Source organism: Micrasema longulum, unplaced genomic scaffold (genome assembly GCF_059751315.1).
Source record: "Micrasema longulum isolate JH-2025_06_02 unplaced genomic scaffold, ASM5975131v1 h1tg000376l, whole genome shotgun sequence".
Lineage (NCBI taxonomy): Eukaryota > Metazoa > Arthropoda > Insecta > Trichoptera > Brachycentridae > Micrasema > Micrasema longulum.
This window is the reverse complement of record NW_028277577.1, coordinates 571,840-592,905: the sequence shown is the minus strand read 5'-3', so window position 1 is coordinate 592,905 and position 21,066 is coordinate 571,840. Positions and strand designations below refer to the sequence as shown.

The 21,066-nt window shown below is 30.0% G+C and overlaps 1 protein-coding gene across 1 annotated transcript; it reads right to left on the bottom strand.

Annotated features, from left to right (window-relative positions):
• Positions 1-200: 200 nt before the first annotated feature.
• LOC148282118 (luciferin 4-monooxygenase-like) lies at positions 201-17,766 on the bottom strand. Its single transcript, XM_088225620.1, has 12 exons — positions 17,613-17,766; positions 13,276-13,414; positions 12,492-12,699; positions 10,578-10,770; positions 7,984-8,103; positions 5,972-6,149; positions 4,878-5,018; positions 4,091-4,216; positions 3,501-3,584; positions 2,984-3,130; positions 2,076-2,241; positions 201-492 (listed from the first exon to the last, which is right to left on the bottom strand). Exons 2-12 carry the CDS (start codon positions 13,402-13,404, stop codon positions 365-367), a joined length of 1,620 nt encoding a protein of 539 aa, XP_088081746.1. The 5' UTR covers positions 13,405-13,414; positions 17,613-17,766; the 3' UTR covers positions 201-364.
• Positions 17,767-21,066: the final 3,300 nt, after the last annotated feature.

The window sequence follows — 21,066 nt, the reverse complement described above, 5'->3', positions numbered from 1 at the left end:
TTTTGAAGTTCAATAAACGTCCGTTTGTAGTTTTCTCTTGGAACCCTAGCGACCCTTCCATGGAACCTTAGGGTTCTGCGGAATCACTGCTTTAATGAATAGCAATTACCTGTCATATGCATCAATAAGTGCAAATAAGGGAACACAAAGAAAGCATATTTTTTTAACAAATTTAAATGGAAATGAAATCAAAACACTACTTTAATATTTTTATTTATTTATAAACTAAAATATGAAAGATTAAAATGATTATTTTTGCACTTAGAAAAGTGAATTCTCTAGGTTAAATACTAAGTATTTGACAGGTAAAATTCATTATTGTAATATACATACACTGTTACTTTTAGAAAATGTTTTTTTAAACTTATACGCCGGGTAATGTCAATTTAATTTGGTTGATAGTTTTTCTGTCGACTTTTCCTGAGTGAGTGGTAGGAAGCTTTTCCATGAAAACGACCCCGTCTCTAATTTTCTTGTATTCCGATAAATTTTCTGGAAAGAAATTAAGATTAAAATTCATATCATTGTGAATTTACGAAATCGATTATGGAAACACAGTAATCTAAAAATAACCAATAATAATCCTAATACTATTTTATTAAAGCTGACAAATAAATGAAAATATGACTTCACAAGCGTGATCAGGTTGTGGTCCCGTGGCTAGTATCGTGTACTAACGGATCAGTAGTCCGAGTCCCAATCTGCCCTAACTTGATTCCCATTTTCGAATAGTGAGTTTTTTTACAACGCATTGAAAATTTTATTCTAAAAAAAAGTAACCCACTATCAAAAAATAAAACTAAAATCTAGTTGGCATTTAAACGAAATTAGCCCAATAGACTGTAAAAAGCACCCCCAGGAAGGTTTTTTTAGTACTGCAGATCAGGGCATATAAAATATATTTAATGTTACATATTGATAAAACTCCCGTTGGTCCCTTTTTCTCTTATCACTCAAATTACATACATTAATATTATTATTATAAATCAAATTTCTCTTTTGAAATTTGTATTACTACTAAAATCGCTTTAATGAAATTTTATCGACTTCTCTGGGTCTTATATTGCTTTTTCAAATTTTAAAGATTACTTGCTATACTTGTTATTCCTTCTTTATTTTTTTCTTTTTTCTCTGCTGCATTGGCATGTTTTTATACTTTTAAACTACTTTTAATTACTTATATTATATATGTAAATAAAATCAATATATTGCTGCTCTTACTATAATGTACATTAATTTTGAAGATGTTTTTTAAATTTTTACTCTCTTATATTTCACTTAAAGATTCTTTTCTTTGAATTCCTTAAAATAAATATGTGTATATTTATGTTTTTCCTTTTTTTTTTTTAAATGTTATTACTATTTTATTTTATTTTTACATCTGAGCATGTTTTCCATTCTTTATTTCAATTCTTAATTTTTAATTACTCTTACAAATTTTCTTAATTTTTAATATTATTTCCATTTTTAAATACTCACTACAAACTTTAAAATATCTTTTTGTTACTTAAATTTTAATTTTTAAACAACGTTCATTTATGTTTTTCTTTTTCCTTCTCTTTTTTATACTTTCTTTATAATACGGAAACTTCACTAGTCCATTAGAATTAAGTCTAATTGTGTAAAATATTAAACTTTGTAACTGTACTGTATGTTTCCTGAATAAAAGAAAATAAATAAAAAAAATAAAAAATATATCATTTTAGTTATGAATTTTTCGATGTGATATAATTTTATTAAACTGGTTTTTTACACTCATCAGAAATATTACAGTTTTAAAAACCTTTAAAAAATATATTTCATGTCCGTCCTGATATGAATCAAACCCAGCACCTCAAAATGGTAGGCGATCGCACTAACACTTACATAATATATAATTAATTTAATAATGAACATTTACTCGCCGGAAGTCGCGGCCGCAAGCAAGGAATGAAAAAGTAACAGGAGAAAACCCCAGGACCTTAATTTTATTATACTTTAGCCTTGCTCGTGACTGTGCCCCGGCAAGCCTGACATTTTTCAACTGGATCAACACTACTATAAGGTAATAATAAGTCAATTTCCAGATCACCTACCTTTGACAATATTCTTGATGTCTTCTGCGGTAACTTTAGCACCTGGTGCAAGTTGCACAAACGCCTTGGTGTGGTAATCATCTTCCACCTGTTTTATTCCTACAACACATACGTCATGCACTCCGGGAAGTTTTCGGATCACCTGTTCCAATTCGCATGGAATTATCTACAACAAAAACCGAACTATTATGAACACCGTATCAGAATAAGATATTTAAAATGCCAGTATTTAAGATAATATTGTTAATATATTCAAATCATTGTTGACCAATATTGCATTGAAAGATTTTGATAAATATGTATATAGTTGGATTTAAAGATGAATTTTTTTTTATAGTCTTCTCATTAGCTGGTTTAAGATCACATTTAAAAAATAATAATCAATAGTTTATTAACAAACATTACAATTTCTTATCTACTACATCTTTAATGGTAATAGATTTCTCCGATTTATGTTTGGTCTGCCTAAATAGGTACAACCCGTTTTAAGGCAAACATTTTTATGTGCAGAGTAAAATAAACAAAAAAATCACTAGTGAATTTTTTAAACAATTGCACAAATTTAAGTATACTTTTTATTTTTCATAAAGTATATTTTAACAATGTTTGAGTATGTCCAAATGCTTGCAGACTGGCTGGTCATAAGCCTTGTAAATGCCTAAACTTCCATATTCCCTCTGAAAAATATTTTCACTCTGTTAAAATAAATTTAAGTATATTTTAACAAATTTTCTGACCTCTCTATCTAAGTCCTGTAACAATTTTTTTGTAAACACGTTAAATTGAATTCGGGTCATGGTTTTACAAAGTTTAGATCAACGATTTTAATATGTATTATTATGAGCTGTTGAAATAAAAGGTATATTTTAAATAAAGCATTGTAACAAATAATACAAATAAACGCCAACCTGATAATTATGATACTTGAACATTTCCTTTATTCTGTCAACAAAGAAAAAGTTCCCATCTTCATCGTAGTACATCAGATCTCCAGTTCGGAACCACATATCCTCATCAAATGCCTGAGATGTGGCTTCAGGGTTTCTGTAGTAACCCTAGAAGCAAAGTATGTTTTTGATTATGTTAAAGCCAGCATTACCAAGTGAGGGTTATTACAAGAATCGCTGCAGACAGAAGAAACAACTATCTAGAATGAACCTTTTAAAAACATCTAGGTGTAGGTTCTGCGGAGATAAAAAAACGGCCGCGTCTTCGATGGACCATTGGTATAACCCGAGGATATGTGAGCGCTTGTCCCCTACTTAATTGCTCATTATTTTAAAGACCTAGGTTCGGTGGAGGAGATTAAACATTAGATATGACCACCATTTATAAGAATGGGAATAAATCAAATTGTTTTTATTACAGTTCGAAAGTGAATAAAACTAAAAACAATATACGAATACTCGTATATTATATACTTACGGAAAACATTGTGTAGTCAGATTTCATGTTTAGTTCCCCCGTTTGATTTGGTCCCAATTCTTTGTTGGTTACTGGATCAACGATCTATTTGAAATACAAATATTTTAATTTTGGAACTATCGTAAATACATATTAGCTTTTGTCTGTCATACCTTAAATAAATTAAAATTATATTTCATAACTAACAAATGCAAAAATGATTCTGAGCTATTTTTCGCCAATTAAAATTTATAGTTTACCCAAAATTTTCTTTCATTTAGGCAGTTGAGTTTTTTTTTCTTGTTTTATGTTATAATTTAAATTTTGAATGCTGAATATTACAATAAACCCATGTTATTTATTTACGTTTCATAATAAGTCGAGCGGGGTTCGAACATCGGAGCTCTGATACGTGAGTCCGCAACACTACCACGGGACCACAGCCCGACTCGTAATAATAGTTCAAACGGTTTTAAAATTCGCATAATAAGTTTTCCTTGGGTTCATTACCGAATTGTCTTTTAAGGGGTTTATTGTGAAATCGCTTTCCTTAAAAAAAAAATAACATAAAAAAAGTACTGGATTTAAAAAACGACAACATGTCAACTCACTTTGAATTTAACCCAGGGTACAAATTTACCACATGAGTTTGGAATAAGTTTTCCGGGGAGACAGACTATTCCTGTTGATTCCGTCATCCCGTATGTGTTAGACACCTTCCCATTGGGTAATCTATTCTAAAATAAAAATAAATCTGTAAGTACAAACCTTGACCAAAAAACACTAGTCTGCATTTGGTTTAACCTAGAATTAAAGAAAAACATCACAAAAATTGTGTGCCTTTTGTTCTTTAATAACATTCGCATTTAATTAAATTTTTAAATCATTAGACTAAAATTTACATAAATACTTGCACACCTAAGTTTAGTCTAAATTTCGAAAGGCGTAATTTGGCGATTGAAAAGTAATGCTCTTTTTTCAGTTATACAAATAAATTAAGTTTCTTTTTTTTTGGAAATACCATTGAAGATAATTGTTTTCATCTTATGTTCAGTTTATTTATTTATGTATTTTAAAATAGCACGATTTGAAATAACAGCGTTTAAAAAAATGGCAAAATCGTATGATCTTTTTACTTTCAATCAGTCTTCAAATAATTATCGAGAATCATCATCAATGATTTTCTTACAAGACTATAAATCACGATTCTTACGGAGTACCATAGCCTTGTACTTTGTAAATGACATGTAAGACTACTAACTACAGACGACCTAACTAGAAATATATTTATTTTGGTGCAAGTACCATAGGATGATTTGACTTCTTTTTTAAACATATTATTAACAGTACTTAATTATTAAAAAACGTAAATATTATTGATAATTGATATAAATTTACCTGCAGAGAAAGTAATTTCGCGTATGGCAATACACTTCCGATACATGCGAACAACATAACAGTGGAGAAATCACAACTATCAATTTGTGAGTGGTTTAATATTTCAGACACTACCGATGGTGACACCATTACAATTTGTGGCTGAAACAACAAATGAAGTAAGTTGAATTTAATGAATGGCAAGAGAACAAATGTTTCTTTAAATAATAATGATAAAACAAATACTAGTTTTTCCAACCTTGGGGTGGAAGTCATCAAATCAAAATCAGAGTTCAGAATAATGAATTAAGTTGAAATAAATCACAGATTAGTATCTTTAGCCATTTTTATTAGCAATATTTTGAGTTTGTCCAAATTTTTGTAGACAAGAACTGGATTCAACCCCCTAGGGAGCTTGTAATATCAACACATTTCTAAGAAATAGATACATATATACATATTTTATTTTTTTAAATTTATTTTACTTTTTGTACATAATGTTAATTGTACATTGACGGTACCAATAAATTAAAAGTTTGGGTTTTATAATTCAAGTTACAAAACGTATTCAATAGAAAATAATTAAAAAGGGTAAATATTTATAAAATATAAACAAATGTATTTGTGTATAAAAGATTTTAAATCAATACCATTACTCAATGGGAAAAAGAAAAAAAATTGAAAACAGGAAAGGAGGAGAGATTAAGGAAGAGAAAGAAGATGTTTCTTCAGACGTGATTTAAACAGAGATAATGTAGTAACATCTTTGATGGTGGATGGGAGATGATTTCGCAGTCGAGTCGCATAGACACTATATGAGTTAGAGAAAAAAGAGGAATTGTGAAGGGGTATTAAGAGAGCGCTTTGAGAAATAGAACGAAGAGGTAAACCATGAACTGATAAGCGTTAAAAATTTTCAAGTGTCGAATACAGATGTTCAAATATTGGCAGAATGGTGAATGTTACACAGTGTGCAAAGTTGCCACTTCAACTAGCCAATGACAGGTCATAAGCCTAGACTTCTATATTCCCGTCTCTAAAATGTTCTCCCTCTCTGTTGTAATATGTTAATATTTTTACTAACGTTTTGAACATGTTAGGATTTTAAAAAATACCTTAAATTTGTTTATGACGTTAAATGTAATGTCGGCAGTTATCGGAAGTTCTGTGTAGAGGCGAGTGCATCCTGTCACGATTGAAAATAAATATCCAAATACACCAGTCAGCCAGAAAAGGGCAGAAGACATGAATGTAGTTCTTAGTGGACCATCCCAATCGTTGACGTTTCCTTGTCTATAATGTGAAAACATGGATGAAAAATATTTTTTATATTTACCAAAACAAACAAGTCAACTGGTCAAATAAACACGGCTGCTGTCATCTCAGAATGTTTAAAAAATTCTTTATGGAAAAACTGAGACATGAACTCCAGGAATCGAATGCAGAACACATATCACAATTACAATAAACGCGCTCTGAAATGAAGTCATGTGAAATGAAGAAATGAGACAATTCGAGATCTTGGGATACTTTTTGATAACAAACTTAAATTCAACCATCACATTGACCACATTTCAAAGAAAGCGTCCAAAATCTGTGGATTTATTTTGCAAATATCTAAGCCATTCAAAAGCCCGAAAATTGCAATTACATTGGATAAATCAATTGTTCGTACTTTGCTTGAATTTAATTCTATAATATTGTCTCCTAATTATAATATTCATATAATGCGGATTGAATCGGTGCAACATTAATTTTTAAAATCGTAAATATTTAGAATCGGATCAAATACTTTCATAAACAACTATTATGATCGTCTTGAGTACTTTCATATAAAGTTTAGAATTCAGAAGGATTTTTGCTGGTTTGATATTCTTGCACAAATTAATATCTAACTTACTAACGCCGTAACTTGCGTACCAATCCTATCTTTGCTGTTGGAAATTATAAAACTAATATTGTATTATTTTCCTCTCTGCCGAGGATCCTCAGAACAGTGAACGAAATTTCACTAAACGGTACTGTCGATGTGTTCCTACAGCAAGGGCAGGCATTTAAGAAGCAAGTGGTGTTGTCTCTCCTAACTCGCGATGTCACGCTTGCCATTTCCGCCTAGATTATGCCATATAAATATACCTTTTATTAATTATACATTTTGTAAATTTAAGTAGATTTTAAGACGGTTTAGATTAAGTATTACTCATTAATGCCAATCTATTAGGGCTTACTTAAGCCTGTTAATTGGCTTATAAGACTCTCAGGAGCATATCTGGCAAGAGACTCCGAGACAGAATATGAAACTAAAAATTAGGGAAAACGGAGAAGATATTGGTATGCACATGTGAGAACAATGGATCCATCTAGACTCCATCACAAGTGCAAGGTTAGCGACCAGACCACCAAAGAGATGGATCGACAGCTGGTTCTTGAAAAACTGGCTACAAAGACTACAATAAGAAGAAGAAGAGAACGCGCCAAACTATTAATGTAATCTATATGGACAAACTCAAAATATTGATTAAATAAATGGTACAAAGAAGCAACACAAATTAAAAAATATTTTCAGGCATTGCCCAGCACAGATGAATCTCACCCACATCAAAAACAAAATTCAGCTCTTTAAAAGACAGTTGAAAAAAGTATCACAGGCGTGGGATGATTTTTATGCGCGCGCAGATCTTGGTTCAATTATTTGTTAAAAAATAAGACGTCTTCTAATTTACACGACACATTATTGATTGGGTCAAGCCTTGCACAAGATCTAATACCATTTAATGATATGAAATATTTTATATTCTTTTTGTTTTCTTTAGTGATTTCTCTTAGGTCCCTTGTCAGAAAAATAAATCTGTACATATATTAAAACATATATTATTTGTATTATATATATTAATATATTATATTACCACTGCTGAAATACCAAAAACCCCAACTACCCCGATTCACTTTAATTTCGTAGCGCGCAGCGCCGGTGGCCAAATTTTGATAAAAATAACAGGAATTATTTTAATATTTCGGTTCAGTTATTAATTACTTTCTGGTACAATACCTATTCTTTATAATAAGAAATATCCCAAATAAATCGAGATACATTTAATAAGTTATTTTATAAAGTTGATTTACTTACGGAATTAATACATTAAACATCAGATTTTTGTGAGATAGGCAGATTCCTTTTGGTAATCCTGTAGTTCCACTTGAACACACAATAAATGCTATTGTGGTCCAGGGGTCAAAATCAGTCACCCTAAAAAGCAATAATTTTTTATGTAATTTAAGTTATCAGTTGCCATAATGGATTATATTGTCTACAGACTAAAAGGAATCAGTATTCCTTATCTGCACCTAATTAGTTATGCATTCCATATGTACTCCAATCGCAGCGAATTTCGATAATTTTTTATTACATGTTCGTAGAATGATCAGTCGTACGCGTCATGTGACAGTCCAGGAACTATGAAATTTTGTAAAATGAAAACACCCTTTTAAACTTTTGTTTTTCACGTCAATCGAGGCCGAAAATTACTCGACAGTTATACGGAATTCGGTAGTTATTCCGAACTTGTGAGCAAAAATAGTTACAAAAATGCTTGCAAGCGAGAATTCAATCATTGCATACATCACATTTGTCTAAAATTATCTGTAGTTTTAAATTTGTGTAAGGTGTAAAAATTAATTTAATTTAAAAATCGAAATTTTACAGATGAACCCAATTTGTAGGCAACAATGAATAACTAAAACTCTATCTAATGAATTTGCATATTTAGATAGATAAAATAAAGATTTTGAAAATACTAATAAACAATACGGTTAACCATTTCCGATTGTCACCTTTTAATTGCAGCATTATTTATTTATTTGAGTTTTTCTTGTTTACATTTAAGTACATTTTTTATAACATATATCACCAAATTTTATTTTTCATTTTATTCAGAAAACATACAGTCATACGTAATAAGTATTAAAATCAACGATTTTTTAATATAAAAAAGACCAATTAATTTTTCATAAATTAGGCAAAAGATGTTAACATTAAATGTGACCAAATAATAATAAATAAGAAACAAAAATGAGAAAATAATAATTCGGTAGTCAGATGGCAGAAGGGACCATCTGTATTTCTTTCTGTGTTTTAGTTTTTAAAAGTTTAAATTATTATTTCAGTAAATACACATGGAAAAAAGGAAAAAAAAACAGCATTAGTTAGAATGGTATTTTATCATTGAAAAGTAACTTGAAAATATTTTACTTTGTGGATTAAAGTCATGAAATTAAGTCTTATTTCAGCTCTCCTGAACAGTTTTGAAAATTACAGATGGTTCCTTCTGCCATCTGACTACCGAATTATATTTTTATATATTTTTAAATCCCACATAGGCATGGCCTGTGCGTGGGTAATCTTATTCTTAGAGGTTGAGGTCAGTGCGTCTTCTGACGTTACTGCGTCCTGTGACCTGTGAGGATCTATTGTGACAGTTGAATCTGTGCGTGGGTATACTAAATTTAGAATATATTATGAAATCTGTGGTGTAAAAGTGAAATAGATATATAAAATAAAAATGAAAAGTTACATAGAGGTTCTTCATCATTTTAATACTTATGTAGATTTTAGTGGAAAAGAGAAGAATAAGAAATAGAAAATTAATAATAAATGCAGAGAAACAAATTAATTAAATTTAAGCCTCTACTTTATGGGATTAAAAAAATATATTATAAAGTGATATAATATGTTATAAAAAATGTGCTTAAATGCAAATAAATAAATAATGCTGCAATTAAAAGGCGTAAATCGGAAATCGTTAACTGTATTGTTTACTAGTATTTACAAATCTTTCTATTTCCTATCTTATAATGCAAACATATTAGGTTCAGTTATTCAATTGCTGCATACAAATTGGGTTCATGTGTCATATTTCGATTTTTAAATTAAATCAATTCGCCAATGTTTACTATTTACCTTACGCTCATTTAAAACTATAAATATTTTTAGAGAAATGTGATGTATGCAATGATTGAATTTCCGCTTGTAACTATTTTTACTCACAAGTATGGTACCGAACTACCGAATTACTAAATAGATACATAAAATAAAATGAAAAGTTATATGCAGGTTTTTTTTCTTAATAATTATGTAATAATTTTAAAATTAAGTTCAAATGTATACATAAAAAACAATACAATTATAGTAGATGAAGAAATATTACGAAAGCAAACAAAAAGTAAATCATCGACATTCATGTTTATGACGTAGTTTATAAATAAATTATTAAAAGAAGAGTGGCTTAAATTGACCCTTTAAAGTAGAGTTTAAAGTTTAGGGGCAAGGACATTTGCGTGCCTCTGTTCTATTGTTTTTTTTCATTTGTTTATTTTTTCATACATATATTATTCACATAGAAATATTATTACAAAAATACACTTTAGAAAAATACATCTTAAAATTATGCTATAACATGAATTGGAAAAAATGCATTAAAGAAAAGAAAAGAAAAGAAAAGAAAAGAAAGACCAAATTAACATTTGCTGAAATTACGAAAATATGATTTATTTGCACTGTGCATTTAATTTTTTTTTTTTTAAGAATGTGTCTATCTGCTCCTTCCATGCTTATCCAAGACCTCAAACCTACTTTAAACTGTACCAGTTATTTAATGTTTAATAAAATTACATGTACATTTAGTTAATTTAAATTTTAAAAATCGTTCGTTTCCTTTTACTTACTCAAAATCCTCTTCAGTTCCTGTGTTCTTTATTAAATCTGATATTGGGGTAAATTTATGTTTAGAGTCTCCAAAAACTATAATATCCATGTTCGTTCCCAACTCCTTCAAGACCTTGTCTATAACTGGAGCAACCGATAAATCACAAAATACTATTTTCGGTTGTCCCATAGTTATCATAGCCTTAAATTCACCTAAAAGCAATCAAAAAATAATCAATGCCATAAAATGAATACATACTGAAAGGCGTACAATAAGTTTATTTATATAAAATTTAAAAACAGTAATTAACAAAACAAAAATAACTCGTGTAATTTTTCTGATACTCGTTCTGTTTACGATGAAGTCCGATTTACTGCAAGTTTAAACAACCTACATTTAAGACAATTCATATTTAAAATCCACTCTTTTCGAATAAGGAATCGATTACAAAATAGTATTGATCAATAGCAAATGATTTATGTAGCATATTTTTATAATATGAGTGAATGAATTTGAAAAAATCTTAATAAAGTTAGAGGAAAATATTTTTTCTGGGTATCTCGAAAACCGTTTAATCATAAACCAAACTAGGTTATTAAAAAAATGCTCTTTTGTATTATATATATACATACACATGTAATATATTTTAAAATATGTTTTTTACTATGTCTTTTATTATGTTTTCTCTTTTTAGTATTTATTTTACTGGGTTTTTAAATAAGTTATTACTTACAGTATTTACTGCATTTATAACTATTTTTATAATACTTTTTTCTATGTTTTTTTACTATGTTTTTTTAACTATGTATTTTATTATGTTTTTCGCTATGTCCAATAACTTTCTTTATTTTTTAATGTATTGATTACTATTTCTTACACATATAATTTTGACTGGCTTAGAACTGGGTAAATAACCCTAGTCAAAGCAACTTTGTAAAAGTGTATAATGTTATGTATTTAATATGATAATTAATAAAATAAATAAATATTACCAGTGTACTTTGAAACATCCTGAAATTGTTATTTTGAAAAAGTTATCGTAAAATATCGCGAAAATCTATAATTATTGATTCGAGCTAAAAGGGGTTTCTTTAAAAGTTTACTGACGGGAAAAGGAAAAGAATTCGGAAAATTCTGATATTATCATCGAATTAATTTATTCTTGTAATTGTATTTTTAAATTATTTTCTATGCAGTGGAACAGTCGGCAATAGCCGACTGTTTCCTGCTTATATTGTTAAAACAATTTTAAACAAAATTGTATTTCAAGCAATTTTAACGTTTATAAAGTGCTTAAAGTACTGCTATGAGCAAAATGTTTGCCGCTTTAAAATGTTTTCGGGTGTGTGGAGGAAGGGGGTGTTTTTAATGTTGTTTTTTTTCGTTTTTATCGCTTTTAAATTTATACACTCCCATTAATTATTTATTCATGAATACTAATATTATAAATGCGAAAGTGTGTGTTTCCTTCGCGTCGCAACGGAGTTACCGATCGAATTGGTTTTTCACATAGAGACAGCCGGATATCTGAGAAGTGTCGTAGGCTACTTTTCATCCGTAAAAAAATAACACTATTTGGGAAAGGTATTAGTGGAAAAATGAATAAACATTATAACAAAATAACGATGCTAAGTCGCCATAGACCAACCGTCTGCGTCGCAACGATCGCGTCGTATTTTTATATAATGATAGTTGGAGAACTGAGAATCGATACATGCTACTTTTTATCCATAAAAATATATCATTTTATCGGAAGAATTCTTATTGTTAGCAATTTTTTTTTTTTATATTTTTTTTTCTTTCAGTACAAAAACTAAGTACTTATTGCTAAAGGCAAGATCGTTCAGCCAATAGAATAAACTCATTTCTTTCCAACACCACGCGAATGAAGCCGCAAGTAAAGGCTAGTGGGTAAATAAAGAAAACTACATACCGTGGACCATAGTGGCAGGTAATGGCAAAATGGCAACCCCGAGGGACAGGCAAGCCACCACAGGTATGGCTGTATCGTCACTATTAACCCCGCAGATTATTGCCACGTCACCTGCGGCCATCTTGCGAAGTGTCATTTCCTGGGCCAGCCGTATACTGCGGAGTCTAACAGATCCGTGTGTCTCAGTACGACCCGTAACTATATTTTTCTGAAAAAAAAAAACACAATTAATATTACATAATTTATTATATAAATAACTCGTTAGTTGGTGAAACCCAGTCATACAAATGAACACACTTTCGTACATAAATATTGATATCAATTTATACCATCTCAGTATATACCGATGAAGATAGCCGTTCATAATCACGGCCCTAGGCCCCGATTACAATGGAAAGTTAACAGACTTATCTTCGACTGTCTATAAAATAAAGATCTATATCTGTGTACGAAAATGAATATATTTGCAAGAACATTTAAAGTATCTTCATCGGTAACCTATAATTGAACATGTTTAAAAAAATAAAATGGATACATTTTTTGCTTTTCATACAGAAAACTTGATTTTGCTTTGTAGATAATATTGAAGAAAAATGTTAAATTCCCATTCTAATCGGGGCCCCGTTATCAATTTTCGTTCAGTTCATATATTTGAAAACCGACTGTACAAAGACAATTCATAATGTTATTTATTTCGTATAAATATATTTTTTTTTACATATATAAATATTCTTTAAAGCTACTTGTATCTAATAATATATAACAATAAAGTAAAACCGTATACCTGAAATATCTTATCGCTGTGTTTCTTCATATTTTTCAAAGAACTTCTCGTCAAATGGAAATCCATAGATTCTGTTATCTTCTTAAAAGATGCGTACTTTGCATCTCGATCCTCTTTTGATGGTTCCATGGCTGCGAATCTGTGACAGAAATTTAATTGAAGTGGAAAAAATAAACGATAGACAGTGGTAAATAGTCATGAAACTAATTTTGAAAAAGACTGGACGTTGTCAATAACACTAGGCTTATTAATTAACACTTAAGTTGTACCTATTCTTATAATAGAGTTATAAAAGATATTAGATTAAAATATAAAATATTAACTTTAAGTCTCCGACTGGAACTAAGACATAATATCTCTTTCTAAAATTAATTTATCAAATATTTTTGTGTACCGTTTATTATATTATTATCTTATATATACTTGCTGCAAACTAATTTTTATTATTTGTTTTTAACGTCAATTTGTTAATGGCATTTTTTTTTTGTTTAAATTCTGTACAAGTTATTTACAATTTGCCTTTTAATTCTTACGTTTTCCTTACATCCATATTTTTGTTTTTTTCTTTTTTATTGTCAAAGTTTCCCTTTTAATGTTGCATTGCAGCATGCTTTTTTGTTTCTACATGTAAACAAGAAAAAAGTATTGTTACTTTTTAAAATTATTACTTACTATATTTGTACTTACGTGTATATTTTTTTGTAAACGTCCCTTGGGCGTATTGTAAAATTAAATAAATAAATAAAATAAAAAAGAAATAAATAATACATACTGCATAGGTACCAGGAAAAAATCATTAAAAGTTTAAATGAATAAATATAAATTTACTTCATCATACTGTTGCTACCCAAGCTAATGGTGCGTGGAGCACTTTAACAGACTATTTGTTACAAAAAGCTAAGATAATTAGTGTTCCCGAAAATATTATTGTGTTAAAGTAGGGCAATTTTCGCCATATAATAGGACCTCAAGGTAAAAACCCATCTTATCAATAAATCCTTAATGTCAACCCAGCCGAGAATCGAATCTCGAAACCCTATCATGGGAGAAATCTTATCACTACTCCACGAGGCAAACACAACAGTATGAGTTAGAACGATTGCAGAATATTTGTATTCGTTATATCTTTGATCTTCACAAATTTGACCACATAACCGAGTATCTCACGCAACTACACTGGCTCAGTATCAGGCATGGAAGAAACATTCACATACTATCACTTCTTCACAATATTTTCAATGTTGCTGGACTGGCACCTGAAGCGTAAGCCTGATCGCCTTAACCTTTATCTTACAGACGATCGAAATACGCTGCATTTGCTTTACAAATACAGTGCCCTTTGCACCACTGGGTGCGGCAAGAGGAATGGTAATGATAAATTATAATAAAATAATGCATATTTTCATATTTATTTATTTGACACTATAAAGTGTACATATACATATACATATAAGGGCGGGCATATTGCCTTAAGGCAATTTTTTCCTGCCTACCCAAACCGTTCAGTTTGAGAAAATTATAAATTTATCTACATATTGAATCTTACAATTTAATACAAAAATTAAAAACAAAGATTAACAAAATAAAAATACATAAAAAAAATTAACACTATACTATGAAAAGAAGAGAGGGGGTGGGAAGGAAAGAAGAAGGATAAAGAAACAATTTAAATATTTAGATAGTGACATTTCAATCTTGACTTAAATGTAAATAAAGAAGGGGCGTCTCTAACATTAGTGGGTAGATTATTCCACAATCGAGCGGCTACTACTGTGAAAGAGGAGGCAAGAAAATTAGACCGATGACAGGGTATTAAAAGGGTTCTCTCGTTACTAGAACGAAGAGATAGTCCGTGTTGTGAAAGAGGTTGGATGAGCTCTCTCAGATAAACAGGCAAAGTGGGATTATTTAAAATATTGTGAAGAAGTGATAGTATGTGAATGTTTCTTCTATGCCTGATACTGAGCCAGTGTAGTTGCGTGCGATACTCGGTTATGTGGTCAAATTTGCGAAGATCAAAGATATAACGAATACAAATATTCTGCAATCGTATACATAAGAGGTAAAACAAAGTATTGAAAAATAAAGGATAATTACATAGAAATGAAGTACAGATAACAGTAAAAATAGTAAACAAAAAATCCCACGAAGGCATGGCCTGTTCGTGGGTATACAAGAAATGTTTATGAATTTTTGCTCCTATAACAAATAGACAGTTTTAATATTTTTGTGTAACATAAAGAGAAAAGAAAATGTTCTGTAAAAGATTATATGGTGTTTTTTTATAGTAATTAAGAAAGGAAATAAATAATATAAAAAAATCATAAAAATAATAAGGGCAACAAAATATATCATAGAAAAAAAAAGTTCATATCTTTAGTTTGAATCCAGAATAATGGGTGTTTTTTAAAAGAATGAAAATTTTTAAAGTTTGAGATCAATGAAATATTATCAGTAAAAAAGGAATGAAATATTTTTGGGCCTATAAAATATGCATGTGTCTGTGCTAGCCTCGTTTTACAATGTGGTATTTCTAACACATGATTCCTTCTTTGACTTGATCTATTGGAATTAGTTGTAAATAAATTTGGTTCTTAAATGTATATTTTAAGCATGGAAAACAATATATTTGTCGTACACCTAAAAGTTTAGCTTCTTGAAACAATTGGAAAGAGGGAAAAGTGTGATTTTTGTGAAGCATTATTTTTAATACAAATTTTTAAACAGCTTCTAATTGTTTAATATGGTTGTTTAACTTCCCCCCATCCAAATATTCCATAGGAAAGCGATAACTGTACAAGTGCATAATATACCATTTTAATAGTATTTAGCTGGGCGTAAATACTTGGCCGTTTAAACACATAGGTTAAATATCTCAGTTTATTAACAATTATTTCAAGATGATTGGTCCATTTCAGTCGATGATTACTCTCAGTTATTTTATGCACCTTTCAGACTTCATTTTTTTGCAGTTATTACATATGTCAAGATAACAATATTTATAATGAAACATTATATTAAGGGAAGAAGAAGGGGAAGATTATTTTGAGTTATAAAATGGAATAAACAGTGTTTTATTACAATTTAGCGAGAGAAGATTTCGATCTAACCACTCCTTGATAACAGTTATACATATATTGGCTTTTTTGAAAGTATCATCCCAGGTATCACTTTGTACAATTATTGCAGTGTTATCTGCATAAGAAACTAATTTACCAGGGACAGCTATATAACAGATCATAAATATACAGAGTGTTCTTTAAACCCCGTCACATCCGAAACCACGATGATCAGTATGATCAAGAAGACATATTGGAACTTTAAAATTAATTTATAGAACGAATAAAGTTTTTTTTTTTAATATTAAAAAAAAACACATGATTGCTTACTTCAGCAGGGGAGAAACGAGGAGGGGGGAGGAGGGAGTCTGATACTGCGCCGCGCTCCCCTCACTTCTCCCCTGCAGAAGTAAGCAACGATTTGTTTTTTTAATATTTTTTTTTTTAAATTTTCTTTTTTTTTAAATATGCCAATCTGTCTTCTTGCCCATACTGATCATCGTGGTTTCAGATGTGACAGGGTTTAAAGAACACCCTGGATATAAAAAAACAAAGGGCCAAGAATCGTTCGTTGTGGGACTCCGTGTATAAGTCTTAGTATAACTAACATTAATTCCGATCCTGGTACATTGCAGTCTATTTGCTAAGTAACTATCAAAAAACAACAAGAACTCATTTTTTATACCAATTTTACGTAATTTGCTTTTTAAAATTCTATGATTTACTGAATCAAATGCTTTTTTAAGATCTAAATTATTTTTTTTTAATTTTTATAATTGGATTGTAACATGTAACAGTAAAAATAATTAGTAATTTTATTTTTTATTGTAACATGTACTCAAAATTTTTGCTTTTTTTGCTTTTTATCAAATCTTCCAAGAGCAACTCTTGTTTTTATGCCCCAGTGTCCAGAATGTGGTTGCACAACTTTTGGATTGGATCTTACCGCTTTTCGTAGATTGGGATGGAGGAAGATTGAATTTAGCTCGAAGTCTTGTACGAGTACGTTGATCGTGTTCTTAAAAATATTTCCCTTGTTTGTCGTTGCTATATGGTTTTATGTTCTTTTTGTTACGATTTTTGTATATTGTACAAGTATTGTAATTGGCTTAGGCCGTATATTAAATAAATAAATCCATAATAATAAACGTGTAATATTCTATAGAAATGAACGATAGGAATTTCATAACAAGCGCCCATGCAATCATAAAAACAAAATAATTTTTATTGCATATTTTTAAGGCGTACATATGAATTAAATAAACTATTAAAACATACCTGTTAATAATCCAAGGAAATTTGTTGATTTTTTATCAGCGTAAGTGGTAAACAAGCTGGCAGAAAAACCGGTTTTAATAAAAAACAAAAATTTAACGTGCGGCTCGGCGCGTCAACACGTCCACAGTCGCCGGCGTTGGACAAATAACTGAAACTGATTGTTGTTGAACGAATTATTAAATGATGGCTCAATGTACAGAGAAAATGAGAATAAATAAACTATGTGGGTACCTACGTGAACAAAACAGAGCGGGATTAGTATGTTCGTATGTTGTGCACAAGGTCTAGCTGATAACAAAATAACCAGAGGTGAACTACGTGGGTGCGAATCCTGGCCTCTTACTAGAACCCAAAACACCAAAATTCTGAGGAGAGCATTTGGTGTAAGGTGATTCGATTTCCTGACTAATATTGAAGTCCAAGAACGGAACGGAATCTGGAATAAGTTTTTTTTCTGTATCTCCTCATAAATATGTTGAATATAATATATTAATTATTATATGTTTACCAAAACATAATGCGGCTCTGGAACAAACTCCGTGGCATATTTATATTTAGTATAGAGGTATTATCATGTTTGTATCGTGCTTTAGCGTCGCGTTAATTTTTTTATTGCCCCCGTTGTTCAATTTTACTTTTTTTTAAATAATTATTTATCTTAGATGCTTTTTTTTTAATCATTGTAATGACGTTGTTATCCGTTATTTTCTAATTTTATATTTCACCGCATTATTTCAATTGTTAATAAAAAAAACAATATCGTTAAAGAAGCAGTAACGACCGAAAAATAATATATGTCATGAATATGATGCTATCCGTACAGTGTTTTATTTTCAGATGGTTAAAAAAAATTTTGAATTTCTGATTTTGAAAAACAAATTAATTTTTATATACCTGAGAGACTATTTTCAGTTTTAAGTAGAAATTCGAATATTTGTTTTGTTTTCTTAAACTTAAATAAAAAAATGTCTTTGTCCGGGAGGATTAAATACACTTCTGTGTGTGAAATAGAACCAGTACCCTAGACAAGTGTTTTCAATTTGAAGGCTCCTCTCCGGTAAAAGTTCTGAATAAGAAAATCAAGTGGACATTAATCCTCTTCTTTGTGCAGTGGTTAACAGGTTCGCCTACCATTCTTGAGGTCTTGGGTTGGACTCCTGGCAGGGCGGAAGTGAAATATTTATTTAAATGTTGTAATATATATACAATACGTCGTTATTCCCGGACTGGCATCCAAAGTGTAGCACTGATACTTCGTGTAACGGATGATCGAGATACGCTGCATTTAGTTTACAGATGCAGTCCCCTATGCACCAGTGGATGCGAAAAGAGGAATGATGATGACGATATATTAATTAGATGAATTATTGTAACATGTATGTATGTTATGCACCATCAAAATGTTTGTACGAGGGTTGTGTAAAAAATAAGGTTCTCAATTTTTTTTCAGGTTTACGGCATTTTTTATTTGAACTGAAAAATACATCATTGGAAAGCTTAATTTATTATCTATTTTTCTACATAATCATCAGATTTTTCAACGCATTTTTGTTGACGACTAATCCACTTTTGGAATCCAGCTTCAAAGAAGTCCGCCGCCAGTCCGTGGAGGACAATTTATTATTTTAGAATGTTTTTGAGTAAGTTTTCAGATTTTTCTCTACCTAAATCCAGAACCATTTTTTTACAAATTTATTTAATTGAATTCGGGTCATGGTTTTCTAATGTTCGGATAACAAATTGAAAATTTTGGGGCCCAGAAACCTGAAATTTTCTAAGCAAGCCAATTTAAAACAAATCAAAACGAAATATATTTTCAGGCATCCACCATACGGAGTAAAGATGGGCGTTTCGGTTATTTAAAAGAAGTAACAGTAACAATTACCGTCTCACAAATCAAACTACATGGTGAAACGGTTTTAAATAAGTTCCATGAAGCAGTTTAATTTGTGAATTAATAATATCCTGACAAAGTTTTTCTGTACAGTAATACTCGTAGTTTAAGGAAAATGCACATTTAAAATAACGGTTTCATTTTTTTTACCACGTCTAATACAGAGGTCAACATTAATATGGTATAATCTTTATTAGTTACGAACTGAACCTGGCAATGCTTTGCTATTGCTAGATTTGAGTACATACTCGTACATACAATATATTTCATGAAAAAAATCAAAAGTTTAATATCAATTATTGTATTTAGTTCAAATTAAATATGTACATACACATTATTATTTTTGTGTTTTAAAATTAATTCGTATTTCAATACTGAATTTAAGTAGGTACCTGAATACTTGTTGATGTTTGAATTCCAAAACATAAAATAATTTAATTTCAAATATAGAATTGTTTTTGCAAATGTCAAACTCTTCTCTTTTCACCAACAGGGGGGCACCTTATTTTGGAATGCGATTTTCAAAAACGTCTTGAATGTCAGTTAATATTATTTTAGTATTACCAAAAATCCAGTAAAATAAATAATTGTGAAGAAATTTAAGGAAATAATTTGATTGGGATCAATAAAAAACGAAAGTTGTTTGTAAACATTTAAAAACTAACTTTTTAACACAAAAAAATAAAATCCTTCCATTTTTTTTAAATGCATTCTAGGTTAATACCCTCCGGGCGAACAATGAAAAAATTTTTTCGCTCCCAACTTCTAGAAGTTAATAAACTAGTTAGTAAATTACTCATGGCAAAAATCTACATTTTGCTAAAAACCGCACGCAAATCGGTCCAGTAGTTAATTAGCATAGCAAGGATACACATACGAACATAATTTTTATGTATACAGGTAGATGATATTCGCCTGGTAAGTATTTATATCTGTATTTTATTTGCTTAGTCATGGTGAAAATGAGAATTTTTATTTAATCTATGGCTTATTAATTTTGTTTATCGTATAAAAATAAAATTATATAACATCAATGAAAATAAACGTTAATGTGGTAACAATTTAAATCTTATACTATTATCAATTAAAAAGTTACTTATTGAGTACCGGAATAGAACACGTGGTTTTTTTTTAATAAACTCTAAAGGTCTATAAAAATTGCAACATCATGGTGACATCTTGTAGTCGTTCGTCTGGCGTTGTAATACGTATTCAGTATGTACGATATTCGTAAATAATATTTTTTGACCAATGTTTTGATAATTTATCAGATAAATAACATTCCAACGTATGTAATATATTACATACTCTGTCATCTGTAGACATTATGTAGATTTAAAAAAAATTGCACCACAACAGGCCAGGAGACCCAATTACAATGGTGAATTACATCACGAACATCGAATGTTAAGGATCTGGGCGTTAGATTTGTAAGCACTCTGACATTTCATGAGCACATAGAGACAATCAGTGGTAATGCATTGAAGATGTTAGGATTTGTTCTGCGTACTGCCAGGGTTTTCGAAAATACCCGCGTACTGAGAACTCTTTACAACTCCT

What these genes read in the sequence shown, in the direction of transcription:
- LOC148282118 (XM_088225620.1), bottom strand. Translation starts at nt 13,404, where the DNA reads ATGGAACCATCAAAAGAGGATCGAGATGCAAAGTACGCATCTTTTAAG. An exon ending in ATGTTTAATGTATTAATTCC is followed by an intron (nt 6,150 to 7,983) that starts GTAAGTAAATCA and finishes TTCACATTATAG; the next exon opens with ACAAGGAAACGTCAACGATT. An exon ending in CATCAAGAATATTGTCAAAG is followed by an intron (nt 493 to 2,075) that starts GTAGGTGATCTG and finishes ATTTCTTTCCAG; the next exon opens with AAAATTTATCGGAATACAAG.